At 41.1% G+C, this 24,750-nt stretch overlaps 1 protein-coding gene across 1 annotated transcript in view; it reads right to left on the reverse strand.

Moving 5' to 3' along the window:
* Positions 1–18,450, reverse strand: part of WDFY1 (WD repeat and FYVE domain containing 1) — a 37,121-nt gene extending 18,671 nt beyond the window's left edge. Inside the window, exons 1-5 of the mRNA XM_060767886.2 lie at positions 18,202–18,450; positions 9,962–10,029; positions 7,895–7,968; positions 6,443–6,497; positions 1,281–1,431 (exon numbers count right to left, since the gene is read on the reverse strand). Coding sequence (XP_060623869.1) covers positions 1,281–1,431; positions 6,443–6,497; positions 7,895–7,968; positions 9,962–10,029; positions 18,202–18,338 — 485 coding nt within the window. The 5' untranslated portion in view covers positions 18,339–18,450. The remainder of the gene's footprint in view (positions 1–1,280; positions 1,432–6,442; positions 6,498–7,894; positions 7,969–9,961; positions 10,030–18,201) is intronic.
* Between the last annotated feature and the right edge of the window lie 6,300 nt (positions 18,451–24,750).

The raw sequence follows: 24,750 nt of genomic DNA on the forward strand, positions 1-24,750 counted from the left end.
CATGTATAAAGCCTAAGTAATATTGGGAGGGGGTTCTGGCAGCTATGCTCTGGGGTTGATCCTTCAAGTTCATACTGTATAGAAGGGAGGAAGATGCAGAAAAAAATAGGTGTGGTGGGAGAGAGAAAAAAATCCAATAATAAATAAATAAAACTTCTGAAATTACTACGGCCAGCACCAAAGAGATATCCTGAGGGAATGTAGCCTCAGATGACAAAAGACTCTTCATTACTGAAAGGTGGGAAGTACATTTGGATGTACTGGTGGATCTCTAGGTGACTCCTCGTTACTTAATAATAACAGTAATTCCTAGACAAAACTATCTTGTCTCTAATCCTGCAGCTGTGTTTATGCAGAAATGGCAAAAGCCTGGAAAAACCAGGAGTCCATGTATATGTTTGAGTGTGAATTTCGTTCTGAAGTCATTACAACAAATTCACGGGCTTAGAATGATTTAAGTCTACACAAAAGAAAAGACTTGGAACATCTTAAAACTAACACATTTATTATAGCATAAGCTTTTCTAGACCATTGAGTACGTAAGGAACTGCACTTGGTCCATAAAACCTTAGATCACATTACAATTGTTAGCCTTTAAGGTGTCACAAGATGCCTGGTTTTGCTTCAAAATATTAGGACAGTACTCCTTGGGGAATTAATATTAATACATGTCTGTATCACCTAGTTCTTTTTCTGATCTCAAGGAGATTGTGTAAGACTGAGGTTTGTTCACCTCTAGACAAAATTATGCAGTGTTCTACAACTGCTATGCAGGAGAATTAGCTGAGTGGAATACTCTGCTTTCCTTGACAAAAACAGACCTTTCCAATGTGTAACCAAGCAATCTTTAACAATTGCAAGAGGAAGAAGAGGAAGGAGGAGAAAAGTGTTGGGGCAAAAGGAACAGCAGTCATTCCTGGCTTATTTGCCCAACTAGTACAATAAAATGGGTGTAAGTAATAAAGAACTCATCAGTCAACAACACGGGTTCTCTGACATGCTTTGTTTTTCTTTCCATTCCAAACCAAATTTATCTTGCATCTTCTGGATATTCAGAATAGTTTTCTGAACAGACAACCATTTTAGCACAGACACAGAACCAAGGCCTATCAACTATACCCACTATAACTAGAGATTATTGAAAATCTTTGTAGGAATAATGAAGTTATCAGAAACTGATCGACTGTAAATCGATTGGCAGACACTATACAATATGAAAACAGAAAAGCACAGCTGCCTTCTCTAGCATCCCTATCTGATACAGCTACTTTGAAGGATACTGTAAGGCAGAAGCCCAGGAGGTGAAGTAGTGTCTTCCCAGCATGTTTCCACTTCTGGTACACATCCAGCTGACACATTTATCATGGCCGGTACTGATAACCCATTCAGCTTCCAAGCAAAAGATCACCGCAGACACTCTGTTTTGATGAGCTATAAAATAGATAAGAATGATATCGCTTAAATGTGAATATTTATACTTAAATTCGAATAATGGATGGCTAGGCTTATCAACAAAACAGGTGGCAATCATGTCTGCTTGTTATTGTACAGACACCTCAGCACCTCCATACATTTAAACTTCATTTCTGTTTTATATGATAGCAGCCAGTGAGTTTGCATGAAAAATGCAAGCCATATTTTCCCAGAGTTACTGTAACTGTTATATCTTTGGTGAAATTGTAGTTGGCATCTCCAGTTCTAAAATGTGCTGGTTTCAATCATGCATTCTAACCATCATTTTGAATTTTGCATTATAAAGTATCTAACCACATTCAGCATTGTTGATTTAATGAGCACATGTTTCCTAGTTATGACTTGGGATTACAACATTAAACTGACTTGTTAGATGTCCCCCATGTTAGAGCAGTTCATGCTACACTAAAGAAGTTCTGGCATTTCTAGCAAATCATTCAAGTTTTTCATACAAAAAGTCAGAAGTACTGTCTTCATTGTGACTGATGAGCCTCCCGGCAGTGACTGATGAGCCTCCCGGCAGTCCTGCCTTGTGCCGGCAGGACTGCTGGCTAACAGGTCAGTGGTTCAAATCTGGGGAGAGTGAGTTGAGCTCCCTCTGTCAGCTCCAACTCTCCATACAGGGATATGAGAGAAGCCTCCCACAAGGATGGTAAAACATCAAAAAAGCATCTGGGCGTCCCCTGGACAATGTCTTGGCAGACGGCCAATTCTGTCACTCCAGAAATGACTTGCAGTTTCTCAAGTCGCTCCTGACATGAATTAAAAAAATGGCAGATGTTAAAAACTGAAGATTTATGGACTTCCTGAAATTAATCAGTTCCTTCACAAAGAAATATTTAGGCCATTTTCCAGTGAAGAAGGGAGAGCAATGAGATAAAGTCACTGTAAGGATCACTTTTCTGGAGACCTACACACTACATTGCACAAAAGGGGCGCTGTCATTCCTGAAAGTAAACAGGTCTTGGTAGTAGGCGACTCCCTCCTTAGAGGAACGGAAGCTGTCATTTCCAGACCAGATGGGATGGCTCGAGAAATATGCTGCCTACCGGGGGCAAAAATACACCACATCACTCAGAGGCTCACCAGGCTCCTCAAGCCCTATCACCGTCCTCCCCTCATGTTGATTCATGTAGGAACCAATGATACTGCAAGGCATACGTTTCAAAAGATCATAAATGATTTTCGAGCTCTAGGAGCAATGCTAAAAGAATGTAATGTACAGGTGGTCTTTTCATCCCTCCTCCCTGTTGTAAGGCACGGACCCACAAGAGCCCGAAAAATAGTACAGGTCAATGACTGGCTTAGAAAATGGTGTCAGGAGGAACGCTTTGGCTTCCTCGACCATGGCCTGCTATTCCAGGAGGATGGCCTACTGGCAAGGGATGGGGTGCATCTCACACAAGTAGGAAAACACTTTTTTGCTCACAGACTCGCAAACCTCATTAGACGCACTTTAAACTAGGTCCACCGGGGGAGGGGGACAACAGCCTTGCGAACACTACTTTACCCATAATGTCTGGGAATCGCCAGAAGGCTAAACGGAGGGCTGCACAAACACAACAAGGACCACGTACCAAAAGCACAATAATACCAATTAAACAGCTCAAGGGAAGATCCCAGGGGCTCACATGTCTTTACACTAATGCACAGAGCATGGGAAATAAACAAGACGAACTCCAACTTCTAGCACAACACCACAAATATGATATCATAGCCATCACTGAAACCTGGTGGGATGACTCCTATCGCTGGAATGTAGATATCGAGGGGTATAACCTCTTTCACAGAAACCGAACAAAGGGGAGAGGAGGCGGAGTAGCCTTATATGTCAAAAACTCTTATGCTGCACAAGAAATTCAAGACAGCAATCTGGGAAACCAGCTTGAAATCATCTGGATAAGAATCAAGGGAACTGGGACTCAAAAAGATGTCGTTGTAGGCGTCTACTACAGACCCCCAAGCCAGGAGGAAGATCTTGATGAAGTCTTCTGCCAACAGTTGACCAAACAGGCACAGAAAAGAGATGTAGTAGTCATGGGCGATTTCAACTATCCCGATATTTGCTGGAAAACAAACTCGGCCAAGAGTACAAGGTCCAACAAATTCCTCGCTTGCCTTGCAGACAATTTCATGGTCCAGAAGGTAGAAGAGGCAACAAGGGGATTGGCTACTCTTGATCTCATCCTAACAAATGCGGAGGACCTGATCGATGCGGTCGAAGTGGTAGGATCCTTAGGGGCAAGTGACCATGTGCTCCTGCAATTTGAGGTACAAAGGAAGGCCGAAACTAAGACAAGTCAAACCCGCATTTTGGACTTTAGGAGAGCTGATTTCCAAAAAATGAAGGAAACGCTGAGCAGCATTCAGTGGACACAGATACTAAAAGACAAGGGAGCTACGGATGGATGGGAATTTCTCAAGAGTGAAATACTCAAGGCGCAATTGCAAACCGTGCCAACAAAGAGAAAAAATAGGACAAGTGCAAAGAAGCCAGAATGGATGTCCAAAGAACTTCTAACTGTGCTAAGACACAAAAGAGACATGCACAAGAAGTGGAAAAAGGGAGAAATCACCAAAGAAGAATTCAAACAAATAGCCAACACCTGTAGGGAAAAGGTCCGCAAGGCTAAAGCAAAAAACGAGCTCAGACTTGCCAGGGACATTAAAAACAATAAAAAGGGCTTCTATTCTTATGTCAGTAGAAAAAGGAAAAACAAGGAGGCGATAGGACCTCTTCGAGGAGAAGATGGGGCAATGCTGACAGGGGATAGGGAAAAGGCAGAACTACTTAATGCCTTCTTTGCCTCGGTCTTCTCACAAAAAGAGAGTCTTCAACCTCAGCAAGATGGAGTGGATGAGGGATTGGAGGACATCCAACCCCAAATTGGGAAAGAAGTCGTCCAGGAATACCTGGCCGCTCTTAATGAGTTCAAGTCCCCAGGGCCAGATCAACTACACCCAAGAGTATTGAAGGAACTAGCGGAAGTCATTTCGGAACCATTGGCAACCATCTTTGAGAGTTCTTGGAGAACGGGAGAAGTTCCAGCAGATTGGAGGAGGGCCAATGTGGTCCCAATCTTCAAGAAGGGAAAAAAGGACGACCCAAACAACTACCGTCCGGTCAGACTCACGTCGATACCGGGCAAGATTCTGGAAAAGATTGTTAAGGAAGCGGTCTGCAAACACTTAGAAACAAATGCAGTCATCGCTAATAGTCAACATGGATTTATCAAAAACAAGTCATGCCAGACTAATCTGATCTCTTTCTTCGATAGAGCTACAAGCTGGGTAGATGCGGGGAATGCCGTGGATGTAGCGTACCTGGATTTCAGTAAGGCCTTCGACAAGGTCCCCCATGACCTTCTGGCAAGGAAACTAGTCCAATGTGGGCTAGGCAAAACTACGGTGAGGTGGATCTGTAATTGGTTAAGTGGACGAACACAGAGAGTGCTCACTAATGCTTCCTCTTCATCTTGGAAAGAAGTGACGAGCGGAGTGCCGCAGGGCTCCGTCCTGGGCCCGGTCCTGTTCAACATCTTTATTAATGACTTAGATGAAGGGCTAGAAGGCATGATCATCAAGTTTGCAGACGACACCAAATTGGGAGGGATAGCCAATAGTCCAGAGGACAGGAGCAGAATTCAAAACGATCTTGACAGATTAGAGAGATGGGCCAAAACTAACAAAATGAAGTTCAACAGTGACAAATGCAAGATACTCCACTTTGGCAGAAAAAATGAAATGCAAAGATACAGAATGGGGGACGCCTGGCTCGAGAGCAGTACGTGTGAAAAAGATCTTGGAGTCCTCGTGGACAACAAGTTAAACATGAGCCAACAATGTGATGTGGCGGCAAAAAAAGCCAATGGGATTTTGGCCTGCATCAATAGGAGCATAGTGTCTAGATCTAAGGAAGTAATGCTACCCCTCTATTCTGCTTTGGTTAGACCACATCTGGAATATTGTGTCCAATTCTGGGCACCACAATTCAAGAGAGATGTTGACAAGCTGGAAAGTGTCCAGAGGAGGGCGACTAAAATGATCAAGGGTCTGGAGAACAAGCCCTATGAGGAGCGGCTTAGGGAACTGGGCATGTTTAGCCTGAAGAAGAGAAGGCTGAGAGGAGATATGATAGCCATGTATAAATATGTGAGAGGAAGCCACAGGGAGGAGGGAGCAAGCTTGTTTTCTGCTTCCTTGGAGACTAGGACACGGAACAATGGCTTCAAACTACAAGAGAGGAGATTCCATCTGAACATTAGGAAGAACTTCCTGACTGTGAGAGCCGTTCAGCAGTGGAACTCTCTGCCCCGGAGTGTGGTGGAGGCTCTTTCTTTGGAAGCTTTTAAACAGAGGCTGGATGGCCATTTGTCAGGGGTGATTTGAATGCAATATTCCTGCTTCTTGGCAGGGGGTTGGACTGGATGGCCCATGAGGTCTCTTCCAACTCTATGATTCTATGATTCTATGATTCTATGATTCTATGATTCTAAAAGTCACCTGCAGAAAAAAGAAGCATTCCTTTGGATTCAGGAAAAAAGTAATCTGTTCTTGATTAAAGGTCGTTTTAGTCAAAACTGCACTTTTTATATGTTAAGGAATTACATGTCATGACAGAAATCCTCATGTGGGGTTGTTTACGAATTGACTAATATGTTGCTTGACATTTTGGTATCCATGCCCTAAGAGTTTATCCCAAGATAGCTTGTTCTAATATCAACATGCTTTGCTCCTAAGACTACATTAGGTACACTGAGTATTAATATTTAAAAGCTTCATTTTAATTGTTACTGTAATTCTAAAGTTAAGGGTAGTTTAATTGTATTCCCCTAAGTTTTCTATGTCTGCAAGCAGGCACAAGAATCTCTGCAAACGTTTGATACAAGTTAGGGACTAATTTAGCATCCAAGTTATTCATTTAACATTTGTTACCTATGGTGAAATGCATGCTTCATTGTTTTATTACCTGGATAAGTCTTGACAAAATTCATCTTATTAAAGTCTTCTGAGATATGGAACTCCTGAAACCAAACAACCAAATGATTAAGAAAAAGAGTCACAAGGGTCTTTCAGTACTGTGGAGGTGGCACTGATGATACCAGAAAGCGTTTCCATTTAGAAAAAAAATGCTGCTGCTATAAAGAATAATTGCAAATGGTTAGCATCTTATGTTTGATTTTTAAAAACAATGTTTATGTACATTTGGCTACTGGGGATTTCAGTGAGAAGATGACAACACTACTGAGAAACCAACGTGTAGATTAAGGTATAGATTCAGGCAAATACTTGTAACAGTGATATTTTTTCCTTCCTTATAGTTACACTGACAGTTCCGGTCTTAAAAAGGACTGATTACAAAACACATGTCTGGAAAGGAATTTCTAGGACCTAACATAGCCATGGAGAAGGCCCTTTCCTGTGTTCCATGTTGTAGTAATCTAACTAGGGTGTAACTAAGATATAACCAACATGTCACCATGTCCAGATCTCACATCTCACACATTTTTTCTGGTTTATTTAGCGGGTGTCTTACTATGGATGGGGGAGAGAGAACTGGGAGCAAAATGGCTGTGTGTATTAAGACACAATGTGAAGATTTTGAGAGAATTGTACCTATGTTTGCCAAGCCATTTCAACCACTGTAAGGCAGAAACATGAGAACAATTTTTTTTTACAAAAATTCATTGAACAAGAAGACACCTGAGAAGATTATCCTAACAGGATGTGAATGCTTTGGACTTACAATGAATATATGCTGGTAAGAATAGCTTTTACATCAAACAAAAACAGACTAAGACCCAGAAATGATTACTATTCAATTTATGTATTAATCAAGCAATCTGTGTTTTCATCTTTGACTGATGTTTTCTACTAGTTAAGACTAAATGTATGTACATTTAACCAATGGTTCCGGGCCTGCCAAATCTTTTCTATTCTCCATGCCAGTTGTCATTTTACACGTTGAAAAGACACCCTTACTGTCACAAAAATAAGGTGATTGTAAACTTGAATGTTGCTGAAAACTTTGAAGTGCAATCACATTGCCTTAATGATCCACCTTAGCAAAAGAGTTCCTTCTAACACAGAGAGGGGATGGGCAACTGAATAAATTTTGCCTAAGAAAGCTTATGATGTGGCCACCCAAAATGATTCAATGAGTCGATAGCACATAACAATAAGAAATCATGCTGTTACATACAAGACAAGCACAATACTACTTGTTCACTTTAAAGTTAAAGTTAATTCACAGCAAACTTCATTAGAAGTTATGTAAATAAATGCTAAATCAGTAAATAAAAGCAGCTACTGTTCAGTTGAATTAACATGCTTAATTTGGGAATAATAAAAATCAAATGCATGTTTGCAAGGCAAAATCGGCAGAAATTAAGAAGACTCTCTGTAGAAATTATATGCTCACCATAATGGCTCCATTATCCTGGCCAACAAATATTCGTCTGCTATCATGGTGATAAGCCATAGTTGAACAAGGAGCTGTCCAAAGAAACCTCAGTTAGCAAAGTAAGGTTGCATCCATGCACTTGTCAAACAAAATCAGAATATGCTCTGCAGAACACACACATTCTTTGTATCTTGCCACTGGATTCCTTACAAAGAATGGCTATAACTTCATTGTTTCTGCATCAACTCCTACCCTTCTAACAGTAGTTTATTCTGAGAAACAGAATGGTTGATGCTCATGTTATAATGAGAGCTGTTTGATTTTTAAAAATAATGAAGATGTTAAACATAAAGAAGAAGGGCAGGTCGGGTTTTCTAATTAGTTAGCAATCATATTTACAAGCAAATTTTGATGGGTTTCATTTAATTTATAGGCTGTCTCGCTTGAATGGTGACTTTGAACTTAGTAACATCTTGGTAAGGAAAATATGTGTCCTATATTTAGTATGCATCTTTTCTTCTCTGTGGTTAGAATTTATTAAGACCAGATTATGTAAATGGTAAAACAAAAGAAGTCATTATGTTAGCTCCATTAAGGCATTAATTTGCATGACATACTAGATTTAAAAAAACCACTTCAGTTAAGTGACTGAAGCCTTCAGAAGCAGATGTTTGATCTTATGCAACTTCACAGAGCATGAACGGCATTTTTGTTTTTGTCAGCTTGATCTGACTGCCAAGTTCCCACTGAGTTGCCAAAATTATATTTCTTCCATAGAAGGTCAAAGATATTTTGCCTTTTCATGATCTGTCATGAAAAATCCAGAAGATCACAAGATTGTCTTGTGAATTATATGCAGACAGCTAGAACAAGCCTTTTGGGAAATCACTGAATGTGCCTCGATGCTGTAAGATCAGAAAGAGGGTCAGAAAGAGGATTAATAAATACCACAAAAGGATCAAGAAGAAAATAAACTGGTTGACATAAACTGAGTAGCTTCAGGATAGCAAACATACTCATCTGAGGAGTGGGATGGAAAATGTAGCACCTTATTGTGCTACAACTTAACACAATAAGGTGCTTAATGTAAATTACTGTTAATTGATAATACTGTTAATTCCCTAAGGCCTTTTGAGGTATATAAGGATAAAGGGTGAGATCCTCCAGAGTTCTGGAGTTGGGTGCCATCTCTATGTAGATGACATGCAACTCTACTACTCTTTTCCACCCCAATGCAAGGAAGCTCCTCATATCCTGGATCAGTGTCTGGCAGGTCCCATGATTTTTTTTAAAAAATGCTGCCTGTTTCAACCCTATCAATCAGGAAAAATTATATTCAGAAGTGAGAATCCTTGTGCACTTTTAATACAAAAACACAAGGTTGGGAGCATGGGACACTGAAGTTGGTTGGAACGTATAGTATCCAGCATGCAATGCCAGTGGTACAAGTGAAATGTCTGTCCTGAACATATATACTGAAACCATTTAACAATGCTAAAATCCCTAGCTGTTCTGCCCTCCACTTAGCAAAAGAGTATTTATCTTGATTTAATACTGCACATCATCATCAACCGCACCACAGAAATAAGGGGCATTTCCGCCTTAGGATTCAATTTGGCTCTCTCTAATCAGCGACAACAGAAGAAGCAGGTGCCACCAGCACATCCTCTTACATCCTATTTTCAGCACAAGACTGCACAACAATGAGCTAATGCAGGCACAGTTCAAATTAGATACTAATGCATAGTACAAGTGAAAGAGATATAAAGTGCAGTCTTATTTCAGGCCCAGTCCTAAACCTTCACACAGACATTCACTTCAGGTAGTAAAGGCTAAGACTGATGGCAGCAAGGTAAGGAAGGAGAGAGTTGTTTGCCATGCGCCAGGAGTTAAATATACAAGGTATTTAACCTTCTCTGACACAGAATGCTGGTGCCTCATGAACTACATATCCCATGATTTGACAGCACTGAGCCATAGCAGCTAAAGGGATGTCAAACTGCATTAATTCTGCAGTGCAGATGCAACCATTGATACCAGAGATATACTCAAGAAACACGTCAAGAAAGCAGCCCATGTACTTACATGACATGGTGTGATAAATGCTGGGCCAATACTGGCCACTGTCTCTCTTCAGCCATACCCTGATGGTCCTGTGGATTTCAATAAAAGAAAAGAGCATGTGTAATTCTTTACAAATCTATTTCCAGACAATACGTTATTTTAAATGTCCTATATTTCTTCCACATCTACAGTATCTTCATCGGCACTTTTCAAACAAGCACATTAAGTAAAACAGTATTTCAAATTATTCTTAGATGTTCTTCTCCATTCACTGTACTACTGGTATCATAACAATCAGCTGATTTTTTTATGAGCTACAGTGTAACAGCAATATAAAACCCACACTAGCTAAATTTTAAACCATTATCCAACATTCAGACTATGGACTTGGTTAAGGAAGCACATGATTCATAAACAGGCTTCCTTCCCTAAGTGCAATCCTTAGAAGTGGGACTAGAGACCAGATATGATCCCCATTGCAGCCCTTCTACCATAGTAGAGTATCATACAATGCAAAGAGATGGTTACTTCACATAACTAGTATGGTTTAGGACTGGCATGAGCAAACTTCAAGTTTGCCCATGCCTGCTCTATAGCCAACTTCATCCAGTCATGAGGGGTATTTTTTAAATACAGCACATCTGTAGGAATCTCTAGGAATCCCAGCCAACTGTTGGGATTTCTGGGAGTTGAAGGCCAAAACATCTGGGGACCCACAGGTTGAGAACCACTACTTTGGGTCCTCCAAAGGGATTCTATGACACGTTACCAGTGGAAGTGGGTCACAGAAATGTGCTGGAGAACCTAGAGATTCTTTCAAATGTCTTCTCTCAGTAATATCTTTATCCACAGTTTTTCACTTTTGGTCTTGTGCTTCTCACCTCAGAGAATGTGGAGGGCTGACTGTACATCTATGTATATACAGGAATCATTATATGCAATGTTTATGCCAAACCATGTCTCCAGTTTGTGTGGTACATTCAACTGGTTGCTATGCTTTTGAATTTCCTGTGAAGGAACTGTTTCAAGTTAACAAGATCCCAACTTGCCATTCTTATAGCTAGCAGACAGAATAATGCTAAAATGGAGCACAGAAAGAGATACGAAGCAAAGCCAATGGAAATTAACAGCTTTCATAGCAAAATATTTTGACCAGCTGTTTTGTGAGCTTAAACAGCACCCACTGTGTTTTAAACAATTCTAGTTCAACATCAGGCATTTTCCCTACTTTGTACTGTCATGTCTTTTAAGGAGAAACCAAATCATTTGGAACATTAGTACTTTATGTATCCTGGTTTTACGAGTACAAGAAAAGAATAAACTGAAACAGAAAAAATTAGAAAGGATAGAAAATAAAACCTTCAGTATAATAATCTATGTGTCACAGAGACACACCAGTAGAAAATAGAAGCCTAAGAGGCATATAACTGAGATTAGATCTCGGGATTTGCCATCTGATTGCTTGCACTTAGCTAATGTCCCACCCTGATTTTTCAGCAAGCAGATGAGATTATAAACGTACAAAAACACCTAAGGTGTGTGTTGCTGCTTGATGGGAGGAGGGCCTCTTGTTGCACAACAGCCCATGCAAACAGTAAAGCACACAACTCCACAATTCAAATATAGTTCAGAGTAAATGTGTTGTGTCCCATCTTGAATCTTTTAGTCCCATTGTAAGACAATAGCTCATCCACTTTGAGGAAACACATTCTTCTTCTAGTCTAAAATAATCCAATGTAACAGATGCAGTAATCCCTAAAGACCTGGATAAGCAAGCAGCAATTAACCCTTTGCTCGAAGGAAACAGATTATCCAGTTATTTAAGCATGGGAAAACATTGTCTTGTATGTCATCTCATTAGCTATCTTTAGTGCCATGCAGAAGTATTCACATAGCCACACTGGCTGTTCCACATATGGTGGTTTTACAATCTGGAATTTAATAAAAAAAATTGGTCGTGTCAGGAGCAACTTGAGAAACTGCAAGTAACTTCTGGTGTGAGAGAATTGGGCGTCTGCAAGAACGTTGCCCAGGGGACGCCAGGATGATTTTTGATGTTTTATCATCCTTGTGGGAGGCTTCTCTCATGTCCCCGTATGAGGAGCTGGAGCTGATAGAGGGAGCTTATCCGCCTCTCCCCGGATTCGAACCTGTGACCTGTCGGTCTTTAGTCCTGCCAGCACAGGGGTTTAACCCACTGTGTCAATAAATGGCTTTGATTGACATTGTTACCACCAGTTCAATCTTAGTTTTATGACACCGGAGTATCTTTCCCCAAAAGTTTGCAGCATCTCCCAGATGCTTTCTGAAAAACCCCAAATAAGACTTTGATATGGGTTTATTCCAGCAATACTTTTCTTCATGCCACTATTTCCTAAAGTCAATGTTACGGCACATTCCTTCAGAACTGGCCTCTCAGTTACTTCTTTCAGTAATGCACTTGTGGCCTTCTTTCACAGTTGAGTCATAATACTTCTATTGAGTAATAATGGAATTACCTATGCTTTGGGGAATGTTTTGGATATTTTTTTAAATAACCCATCCTTCTGAATAACTTTATCCTAATCTGTTTTTGAATAACAGCTTGGTCTTCACGGTAATGTTCATTATATATATGCTGTTTATCAAACTCCACCCAGAAGTCACCAAAAGCAGTTGAATGGTGTCCATCTGAGTGCAATTTCAGTTCCACAGACTGTTCCAGATTAAATGCATTTCTTTGGGAGGGCTTCCAGAAACAAATCCATTGAATCTGTAGAGTTATTTCCACAAACAATTGCTTTACTGAGTTCCAGACTCACTTTTCAGACCCAGGTTCATTCTCCACTAATAGTCCAGAATAAAATTGACTTGAGTCTAAGAAAGACCCCCAATCCTCTCCAAATGAGGTAATAAACATCAGATATCTTTAAAAATAGATCTGAGACTGGAGATTACTTGTGTTCACCAATTTTTGAGATTTGAGGTTTTGCTTCTTCCCTTAGTTTAAGCTCAGGTTGGATAACACCTTCTTCCCCGCTGTGATCCCGAACAGAGCCAACATAGTGTCATGGTTTGACTACGACTCTGGAGATTATGACTGTGTGGACACCAGTGTCCACAGTTTTAGTCGTGGTTTCCAAACAGACACGGGTTGGCCATCTATCAGGGGTGCTTTGATTCAGTGTTCCCAGATAGTAGGGGGTTGGACTGGATGGTGTAAAGAAGCGTTAATCCCACCACTTGTCAACCAAAAATGTAAAGAAGCAGCGCTAATCTCACTAGATGCCACCAAAATTATGTGAGGAAGCTTCTTTTAAATATCAATTAAGCTGCCACCAACATGTTTAGAGACGCTGGATTATGTCTCTGTTTATCTTTAGTTGTGTTGTGAGGTGACTTTGGTAGTGTGGAATGCACCAAGCATAAAAGCAATGGAGGAGGCAGGTTTGAAATACAAAGAGAACAAGATTTATTGTTAACAGAACGTAATTGTTGCAGTTTTGAGAATTTGAACTTGGCACAAGGCTTGATGTTACAAAATGGCTGGGTTGAGATACATGCTTCTGATGATACAATTCTACAAACTTCTTCTTTAGTGAAGTGCTTATACTACTTCAGAGTTCCCTATTGTGAATATCCACACGGTTTGCCCTATACTCGGAACAAACCACTGATCACCAGTCTTTCCTTACTGGCAATCCTGAAAACCCCCTCTGTTAGATTCCTTTAACCTAAGCAATCTAACAAGGTAACACCTTCAGCTCTCTTGCTGAAGAAATATTCACAAATTCTAGGAACTACTGAATTCTCACAGCTTCACAACAGAGCCCTAACTGGCTCTCCTCTTCCCCGGGTCTCTTCCACCGGACTAAACTACTTTCCCCAGAGTCCTTTCTTGACTCTGCTATTTCCCAGAGCCCTTAACTGGCTCTGCTCTTCTCCGGGTCTCCTCCACCGGACTGGAGCTTAACTGCCACTTTCAAACCTTTTCCTCCTTAAGCTCCGCCCACCTCCTCTGAGGCTTTGTCTTGTCACCATGGCAACCTATCCCTCACAGCTAGGCCATGGCAATAAATGTAATATATAAATACAGATTCAACACAGTACATTTAACACTCTATAATAAACATTATAAATAACACTTTATAATGAACACATCTCTACAATGGCCCTTCGAACTCTATGATTCTATGAAATCCTGCTCAGCCGTGGAACTCATTGGGTGGTCTTGGGCAAGTCACATTCTCTCAGCCTCAGAGGGAGGCAAAGAATCTCTCTGAACAAATCTTGCCAAGAAAATCCCACAACAAGACAACCCTAAGTAGGAAACAAATCTGAGGAGTTGCCTTGGCAGAGAAAATCTTCTAAACTTTGCAAACTGTAGTACATTCCTTTGCATCTCATCGCCTTTGGGAAACTTTCTCCACACTCCAGGCTGTCATTCACTCCATTTTTAATGCCTTTCAGCTGTTAGATTTTATTATGTATTAAATGTTTGTGATGTGTTACATTCTGCCTATTTAAGTTGTTAATTTTTAAAAGATTTGGTTACCTTTTGGATTAGTTATTATAATTTTATATTGTGGTTGTTTTTGATTTGATGGGTTGATTGTTTGTTTTTGGCACTAAATGTTTGCATTTTTGTTGGAAACTGCCCTGAGTCCCTCTGGAGAGATAGGGTGGGTTACAAATAAATAATAATAATAATAATTATTATTATTATTATTATTATCCCTTGTCTAAGTATAACACTTCATGAAACTGGCAAATTTCACTACAGCAGATCTGATATGTTTTATTCCCTTTCTCATACACATTTATACTGCTATTACACTATAACAACATTTGAAAGATTTTCTGCTCCTGGTTTGAAGGTGATATTTCCTGTTCAATTCTGCAGGTAGTTGTTATACTTCAGAAACTTCGTTTTTATGGCTGCCATTTAAAAACCTTTCAATGTGCCATTTTCAACCTTTTGTGTAGACCGCAAAACAAAGATTTCACAGCTAAATAAACTTTTCCCATGTTTTCATGACAGAACCAATTAGGGAAACGAGATTTATAACCCGGGAACAAAAAAATCATGTTGCATAGTGTAACTGTTATGCCCCCCAAAAATGTAATCCAAAGGTATCCATGATTTTTAAATAATGATGCAAATAAAAGCATATTAAAAATATCCTTTAAAATAGAAGCAGCATGAAAAGAATTCAATACATCACTAAATGGGAACAAAAACAATTAAAAGACTCTTTTAAAAAGGAGGTCAGTTAAAACCTTGACTGCCTGAATTTTAAAAAAGGGTTTCAGCTTTCTTCTTGGCCCTTTTTGGTAATGGTTCGGGCCCAGTCTACTTGAGGGACTGACCGCATTTCCTCCTACGATCGTTAATAATGTATACTATTAGCTGGCCCTGATTGTTTCTTGTCTGGTTTTTTTTTTTTTTTTTTTTTTGCATTTTTATGTTATGTAATTTTGTCATTTTTTTAACCATTGTGTGCCCACTCTGAATCTCACCCATGGGAGAAAAGCGGGGATGAAAATAAATAAATAATAATAATAAGAGGGTAGCGAATATAAGAAGTTAAATCTGGAGAAGATTTAACCCAGAAATGAGAAGACGGGAAGCTAACCTCCCCCCCCCCTTTCCTTTTCCTCCCCTGAATCTATCCCATTTTCTTTCTTTACTATTACCTATCCTCAACTCAACCTTAGCACAACCCTTATTCCCTCGCCCCTATCCTCTCTCTTTCACTTTCCCCAACTTTTCCTCACCCCTTCCTAAATTTACCCCTCCCCTTTTGTTTTATGTAACTGAAAACTTTCTTAATAAAAATATTAATTAATTAATTTTTTTTGTCGTGTCAGGTGCTACTTGAGAAACTGCAAGTCGCTTCTGGTGTGAGAGAATTAGCTGTCTGCAAGGGGACGCCCGGATGATTTTTGATGTTTTTATCATCCTTGTGGGAGGCTTCTCTCATGTCCCTGTATGAGGAGCTGGAGCTGATAGAGGGAGCTCATCCGCCTCTCCCCAGATTCGAACCTGCGACCTGTCGGTCTTCAATCCTGCCGGCACAGGGGTTTAACCCACCACGCCACCGGAGGCTCCAAAATAATAATAATAATAATAATAATAATAATAATTCAACACATCAATACCTGGGAACAAAAGCAATGAAAAGGCTCTTTAATCCTGCCAGCAGAGGGGTTTAACCCATTGCACCACCGGAGGCTCCAAAATAATAATAATAATAATAATAATAATAATAATAATAATAGGGTTGTTGTAGGTTTTTCCGGGTTATATGGCCATGTTCTAGAGCATGGCCATATAACCCGGAAAAACCTACAACAACCCAGTGATTCCGGCCGTGAAAAGTCTTCGACAATACAATACAATAATAATAATAATAATAATTCAACACATTACTACCTGGGAACAAAAGCAATGAAAATGCTCTTTAAAAAAAGAGGCCTGTCTGAATTTTTAAAAAAATGGGTTTCAAAACCTCACAACCTCTGAGGATGCTTGCCACACATGCAGGAGAGAATGCTTCTAAGACATGATATTGACAAGCTGGAATGTGTCCAGAGGGCGGCGACTAAAATGATCAAGGGTCTGGAGAACAAGCCCTATGAGGAGCGGCCTAAAGAGCTGGGCATGTTTAGCCTGAAGAAGAGAAGGCTGAGAGGAGACATGATAGCCATGTATAAATATATTTATAAATACACTAGCTGTACCCGCCGCACGCTGTGGCCAACCTTCCCTTTCTCTCCTTCTTTCCCTCCTTCCTTTTCTATCTCTTTCCTTCCTTCCTTCCCAAATTTCCTTCTCTTCTTCCTTCCTTCTCTATCTCTTTCCTTCCTTCCCCTTTTCTTTCTGTTCTGCTGTCTCTCTTTTCTTCCTTCTCTTTCATTCTTTCCTTCCCTCCCTCTTTCTCTACATCTTCCCCCCTTCCTTCGCTCCCTCTTTCCTTCCTTCTTTCCCTTTTTTCTTTCCTTCTCTCCTTCCTTCTTTCTCTAACTTTCCTTTCTTCCCCCTTTTTCTTTCCCTCCCTCTTTCTCTCCTTTCTTCCTGCTCTACCTCTTTCTTTCCTTCCTTCTTTGCTTCCATGCTTCCTTCTCCCTTTCCTTCTTTCTTTCCCTCTTTCTTACTTTCTTTCTTTCTTTTTCTCCCCTTTCCTCCCTCTTTCTTCCCTTTTTACTATATTGTCATTTTTGTCATTAGATTTTTGGGGCATTAAAAGTCCCTTCTGCTGTGTTTCTCAGTGTTTTTATGAGCGAAGGACATACATTGGGTTGTTAGGTGTCTTGTGTCCAAATTCGTTGTCAATTCCCCCAGTGGTTTTTTAGTTCTGTTAATCCCATATTTATTTAAATATATAATTAGTGCATTTATAAATACATTTATACATTTATACAAGAGGAAGTCATAGTGAGGAGGGAGCAAGCTCATTTTCTGATGCACTGGAGACTAGGATGCAGAACATTGGCTTCAAACTACAAGAAAGGAGATTCCATCTGAACATGAGGAAGAACTTCCTGACTGTGAGAGCCGTTCAGCAGTGGAACTCTCTGCCCCGGAGTGTGGTGGAGGCTCCTTCTTTGGAAGCTTTTAAACAGAGGCTGGATGGCCATCTGTCAGGAGTGCTTTGAATGCAATTTTCCTGCTTCTTGGCAGGGGGTTGGACTGAATGGCCCATGAGGTCTCTTCCAACTCTTTGATTCTATGAGAGGCTGGATGGCCATCTGTCGGGAGTGGTTTGAATTCAATTTTCCTGCTTCTTGTCAGGGGGTTGGACTGGATCATACGGGGTGTATCATTCTATGGCCATACACCCCAAAATATACAACAACAGCTTTCTTCTTGGCCCCTTTTTTGGCAACATGTCTACCCTGCTGAGATTCCTGGCTGCAAAAGGAAGAGGAGAAGGGAGAGGAGAAGGCCTGGCTGCTTAGGACGCCTGGAGCTCTCTTTTTGTAAACAGATTTAACACAGAGAGACAAGTTAAGTGGGTGTATTTTCTTGGTTTCCCTCCTTGGCAGCTCCAAAAATAAAGGAGAAAGGGGGCGTGGCGCTTTCAGGCAGGCATGGGCCAACTTGGGCCCTCCCTCCAGGTGTTTTGGACTCCAACTCCCACAATTCCTAACAGCCTGCCGGCTGTTAGGAATGGTGGGAGTTGGAGTCCAAAACACCTGGAGGGAGGGCCCAAGTTGGCCCATGCCTGGTGTCGATAATGAATAAATCTCCCCAAATCTGTATCCCGAACCCTCTTGACCTGTCCTCGCTGGCGGTGATGACGCCGTCCTCCTTGGGGATGACGAGGGCGGCGCTGACGGCGTCCTGGTGGCCCTCGATCTTGCTCAGCAGCACCGGGCGGCTGCTCTGAGGCCGAGAGTGGATCTCCGCCGCCATCTTTGACGCCGCCAACAGGAGGAGGAGGAGGAGGACGAGAGAGTGCCGTAATCGCCCTGAGAGCGGCGCCCCCGGAAGCAGCGCGAGCGTCTTCCGTAATGTCCGGATAAGCAGCGCGCGCCCCCACCCCTCCCCTTGTGTTTTTTTATTTACCCCGGAAGCGGCGCGTTTGGGAGAAGAAAGCCTCTCCTGCCGTAATGGCGGGAAAAGCCGCGCGCCCAAGATTCATGGTATTCGTATTCCCGTAAAACACAGTCAAGAGGCGCCGCTGTGAAAGGGGCAAGACAATAATAAGCCAGTGGAGACCAGGCCTGGGCCAGCTTGGGCCCTCCAGATGTTTTGGATTTCAACTCCCACAATTCCTAACTGGGCTGTTGTAATAATCTCTCCCTCTCTCTCTCTCCCTCTCTCTCCCTCCTCTCTCTCTCTCTCTCTCTCTCTCTCTCTCTCTATATATATATATAAATGACTAGCTGTCCCCTGCCACGCGTTGCTGTGGCCCAGTCTGTTGATCTGGAACATAAAGTAACGAGAAAGTATTGGTTTCTAATATATGTAATGTCTTCCTGCTTGTGGGTAAACAGTATTTCTTGATGTTTCTTTGTCAGTGTTGATGTGGAGATTGTCTGCTTTGCCTACTCTGGAACAGGCAACATATAATTGTCCTTCTTCAGGGGTCCCTTTCAAATCTATGATTCTATATCAGTGTGTGTGCGAACCATATCTATCTATATGGCTGGATGGCTCTTTGCCAGGAGGGCTTTGATTACGTTTTCTTGCCCTGGTGAAGGGAGTTGGACTGGATGGCCTTGAGTATTTTCTGTTGGTCATGGGAGTTCTGTTTGGCCCAATTATGTCGTTGGTGGGGTTCAGAACGCTCTTTGATTGTAGGTGAACTATAAATTGTAGGTGAACTATAAATTGTAGGTGAACTATAAATTGTAGGTGAACTGTAAATCCCAGTAACTACAACTCCCTAATGTCAAGGTCTATTTCCCCCCAAACTCCATCTGTGTTCATATTTGGGCATATTGAGTTCTTGTGGCAAGTTTGGTCCAGATCATTGTTTGAGTCCACAGTGCTCTCTGGATGTAGGTGAACTACAACTCCCAAACTCAAGGTCAATGCCCACCAAACCCTTCCAATATTTTCTGTTGGTCATGGGAGTTCTTCGTGCCAAGTTTGGTTCAGTTCCATCATTGGTGGGGTTCAGAATGCTCTTTGATTGTAGGTGAACTATAAATCCCAGCAACTGCAACTCCCAAAGGACAAAATCATAATTTTTTGAGTGATGGTCACTCCTTGTGTTGTGAGATGTTTTGTTGCCAAATTTGGTGTGATTTCGTTCATTGGTTCTGTTGTTTTTAAGGAACTCATTATGCACAGAGCATTTATATATATATATAGATCTATGCATAATGAGTACCTTAAAAACAAAAGAACCAATGAGCAAAATCACACCAAATTTGGTAACAAAATATCTCACTACATAATCAAAAAATTATGATTTTGTCATTTGGGAGTTGTAATGGCTGGAATTTATAGTTCACTTACAATCAAAGAGCACTCTGAACTCAATCAACGATGGAATTGAACCAAACTTGGCACACATAACTCCCATGACCAAGAGAAAATATTGGAAGGGTTTGGTTGGCATTGACCTTGAGTTTGGGAGTTGTAGTTCACCCAAAACATCCAGAGAACACTATGGACTCAAACTATGATGGATCTGGACCAAACTTGGCACAAACACTCAATACGCCCAAATATGAACACAGATGGAGTTTGGGGGAAATAGACCTTGACATTTGGGAGTTGTAGTTGCTGGGATTTATAGTTCACCTACAATCAAAGAGCATTCTGAATTTCACCAATGATGGAATTGAACCAAACATGGCATACAGGACTTTCATGACCAACAGAACACACTGGAAGGGTTTGGTGGGCATTGACCTTGAGTTTGGGAGTTGTAGTTCACCTAAAACATCCAGAGAACACTATGGACTCAAACTATAATGGATCTGGACCAAACTTGACACAAACACTCAATACACCCAAATATGAACACAGATGGAGTTTGGGGGAAATAGACCTTGACATTTGGGAGTTGTAGTCACTGGGATTCACAGTTCACCTACAATCAAAGAGCATTCTGAACCCCACAAATGACAGAATCAGGGCAAACTTCCCACACAGAACCCCCATGACTGACAGAAAATACTTAAGGCCACCCAATCCAATTCGCTTCATCAGGGCAAGAAAACATTATCAAAGTCCTCCTGACAAAGAGCCATCCAGCCATAGATATAGATAGATAGATAGATAGATAGATAGATAGATAGATAGATAGATGATAGATAGGATTCACACACAGAGAGATATAGTATCATAGATTTGAAAGGGACCCTTAAAGAAGAACAATGATATGTTGCATGTTCCAGGGTGGGCAAAGCAGACAATCTCCACATCAACACTGACAAAGACACAGCAAGAAATACTGTTTACCCACAAGCATAAAGAAATTACATATATTAGAAACCAACACATTGTCATTACTTTATTTTCCAGATCACCAGACTGGGCCACAGCAATGTGTAGCAGGGGACAGCTAGATGGGCTTAGATCTGTGGAATGGCCAGGGTGGTGTTGCACTCCAGGGGACATCCATAGGGATGCCAAGGTGCTTGTTTATAAAGCTATTGTCCTCCCAATCCTGCTATATGCCTGCGAAACGTGGACTGTCTACAGATGTCACACGCAACTCCTAGAACAATTCCATCAGCGTTACTTAAAAATCTCCAGAGAAGGAGACTCCGCCACACTAGTCATCCCCCATCCTTTTACCAGTTGGCTGAGGCTGCAAGTGGTTAGTGTAAGGCTGTCCATGCAGCTTTGGACAAGTCTACGTATGGACCACCAAATGCATCATGGCCCAAACACAAATCAAGGAACATGAAAGGCGCTGCAGACTAATTCATCCAGAGAAGTCAGCCATAGCAGAGCACCTGATGAACCAACCTGGACACAGCATATTATTTGAGAACACAGAAATGCTGGACCACTATAACATCTACCATGTCAAACTACACAGATAAGTCATCGAAATCCACATGCATATGGACAATTTCAACAGAAAGGAAGAATCCATGAAAATGAACAAAATCTGGCTACAAGTATTAAGAAAACTCTAAAATCAGGACAGTAAATAAAGAGCAATGCTAAAAAAAAACAAAAAAACAGGGGAGTTCCAGACAAGAATCAATGAGGGCCAGCTAACACCTTCCAACAAAGGATTTCCCCATGCAGTAAGCAGACAGGCTTTGAAGCTGCAAGGCTATTCAATGCTAATCAAGGTGGCCAATTGCAACATTCAGACTTACCTCAAGCAGACAAGAGTTCTTTCTCCCACTCTGAACATTCCACAGATATATAAACCTCACTTGCCTAGTTTCCAAAAGACCCCACAACCTCTGAAGATGCCTGCCATAGATAGGGGTGAAACATCAGGAGATAATGCTTCTAGAACATGGCCATACAGCCCGGAAAACTCACAGCAACCCAGTTTCTTAAATACAGTTATGGATTGCTGAGGATAAGTGATGAAAGGGTGTTAAAAAAAAAACAACCCCTAAAGCCTCTCTGAATATTTATCAGAGTTGTGCTTTTTAATATAGTCTTGGGGGAAGGGGATGAATACTCTTTGATATACTCTTCAGGGGAGAAAAAGCCTCCCATCAGAATGCAAGAAGGGTGGAAGTAGCCTGGCTTTCCAAGGGGGGAACCTCTGTAACCAACATGTGACAAAGAAAGCCCCACCTTTTATATTGGCCAGCCTAGGCTCTTTGGGAAAGTTTAGGAAAGTATTTCATAGAATCATAGAATAATACGAGTTGGAAGAGACCACCCTTGCCATGCAGGCAAAGCAAAAAATATCCCTGATGGCCATCCAGGCTTTGTTTAACATCTTCCAAGGAAGGAGCTCCCACCACACTCCGAGGCAGAAATTTCCACTACTGAACAGCTCTTACAGTCAGAAATTCTTCCCAATGTTCAGATGGAATCTCCTTTCTTGTAATTTGAACCCATTGCTCTAGTTTCAAGAGCAGCAGAAAATAAGCTTGCTTCTTATGACACCTTTTCACATATTTATACATGGCTATCATGTCTCTTCTTAAGCATCTCTTCTGCAGGCTAAACAGATCTGGTTCTTTAAGATGCTCCTCATAGAGCAGGGTCTCTAGACCTAGATCTAAAATGATCAAAGGTCTCTAGACCTTTAATCATTTTAGTTGCTCTCCTACGGACACCTTCCAGCTTGTCAATATCTCTTTTGAACTGTGATGCCCAGAATTGGATATAGTGTTTTTGCAGGTGTGGTCTGACCAAGGCGGAATAGAAGGGTAGCATGACTTCCCTGGATCTAGACACTATACTATTTATACAGGTCAAAATCCCATTGGCTTTTTAGCTGCCACATTACATTGTTGGCTCATGTTTAAATTGTTCTCCATGAGGACTCCAAGATGTTTTTCACACGTACTGCTATCGAGTCAGGCGTCCCCCATTCTGTATCTTTGCATTCTGATTTTTTTCTGCCCAAGTGGACCATCTTGCATTTGTCTCTGTTGAACTTCATTTTGTTAGTTTTGGCCCATCAGTACCAACAGTTTAGGGCAAATAATGTATACTTCTAATCCAGATACGTCTCACTCCCTTGTTGAAATTAAGTATACTATTAAAGCATCCTTGGTGGTAAGCATTCAACCTCACATTATAAATCTCTTTAGGAAGCGAAAGTCCAGTCTAAACTGCCATATGTATAATGCTGAAGTTTGAAAGTGCATTATATGGTCAGCATAGACTCATATAACGCAGGCCAATGTAGACTCCACTGCATTGTGGTAACCAATGTAGACTCAACACTGATCAGTGTAAATGGGCCCAAGTGAGTTTGTTTCACTCAGTCAAAAATCTTTTCCAACCATTTAATCGGCCCTTCCTTTTATTGATATGGCATCCATTAGGTTGAGTGATCCTTTACAGCAACAGAAAACCAATTGTTCCATCGATTTAAAAGGTCTTCCGATACTGAAGATAGGCATAGCTTCTTAGTAGTTTTTTCTCCTTGCTGAGCTCTTTCCACTTTTCCTAATAGAAATTTGGCACCAAGTCTTCCAATAAATATGTTCTTAGACTGTGGTGTTTGGAACTGGATCCAGTGCTCAGATGAAGTCTGACTAAAGCAGCATAGTGACATAACTTTTTGCAAAGAATAAAGTGTGTAAAGCTTTCAAGTTTTTGTCTCTTATGAACACAGGTTTGCAGTGATCCTAGATTCATTGTTGAGCCTGGATCCCCAGGTCTCGGCGGTGGCTAGGGGAGCTTTTGCACAATTAAAACTTGTGTACCAGTTGTGCCAGTACCTTGAGAAGTCTGACTTGGCCACGGTAGTCCACACTCTTATTCCATCCCAAATAGATTACTGCAATTCACTCTATGTGGAGTTCCCTTTGAAGACTGTTTGGAAGCTTCAACTAGCCAGGTTGCTTACCAGGGTGGCAAACAGAGAGTATACAACCCCTCTGCTATGCCAGCTCCACTGGCTGCCAGTCTGCTACTGAGTACAATTCAAAGTGCTGGCTTTAGCTTATAATGCTCTGACCGGTTCCAGCCCAGTTTACAAACTGCCGCAAAGGTTAAGATCATCCGGGGAAGCCCTGCTTCCGGTCCCACCATCCTCGCAAACGCGACTGGTGGAGACGAGAGACAGGGCCTTCTCAGTGGTGGCCTCTCTTCTGTGGAACTCCTTTCCCAGTGACATGAGATCAGCCCCCTCCCTCCTATCCTTCAGAAAACAATTCAAAATATGGTTCTGGGGTCAAGCAGGTTTTTTATTTTTTTTATTTTATCTTTGTCTCTCTTCCTCTTTTACAATTGTATTTGTATAAGAAAATCAATAAAATGATTAAAAAATTAAAAAGATTGATACCGACCCTATGTTGCTGACAATGATTTGACATGGACTATTTGAATTTGGGTGATTTTAAATTATTGTTTCAATAATTTAATGTTTTAATTACTGTTTTAACTGCAATTGTTATTTATGAATCTGTATGATGGGAGTGAGAAGGATGGGATATGAATATGCGAAATAAACAAGCAAACACAGAAATGGCTCTGCTATCTTGCTGGGCTCCTGGGAATAACTTTCAAAACACCAGTGTAATACAAAGGTTTTCCTATCATTGTTCTTCAGCCTAACAAAAACAAATTATATAAAAGCAACAGTAGCTGTGTATCCTTCACTAATATTTTCCCTAAGTGTTGGAAAATGTGACCTTAGCTGTTTGATTCTCTTTTAATAACAATTTGGATTGAGGTTTGATATTTAAGACCTCTAAATTAATCATGA

Source organism: Anolis sagrei, chromosome 3 (assembly GCF_037176765.1).
Source record: "Anolis sagrei isolate rAnoSag1 chromosome 3, rAnoSag1.mat, whole genome shotgun sequence".
Classification (NCBI taxonomy): Eukaryota; Metazoa; Chordata; class Lepidosauria; order Squamata; family Dactyloidae; genus Anolis; species Anolis sagrei.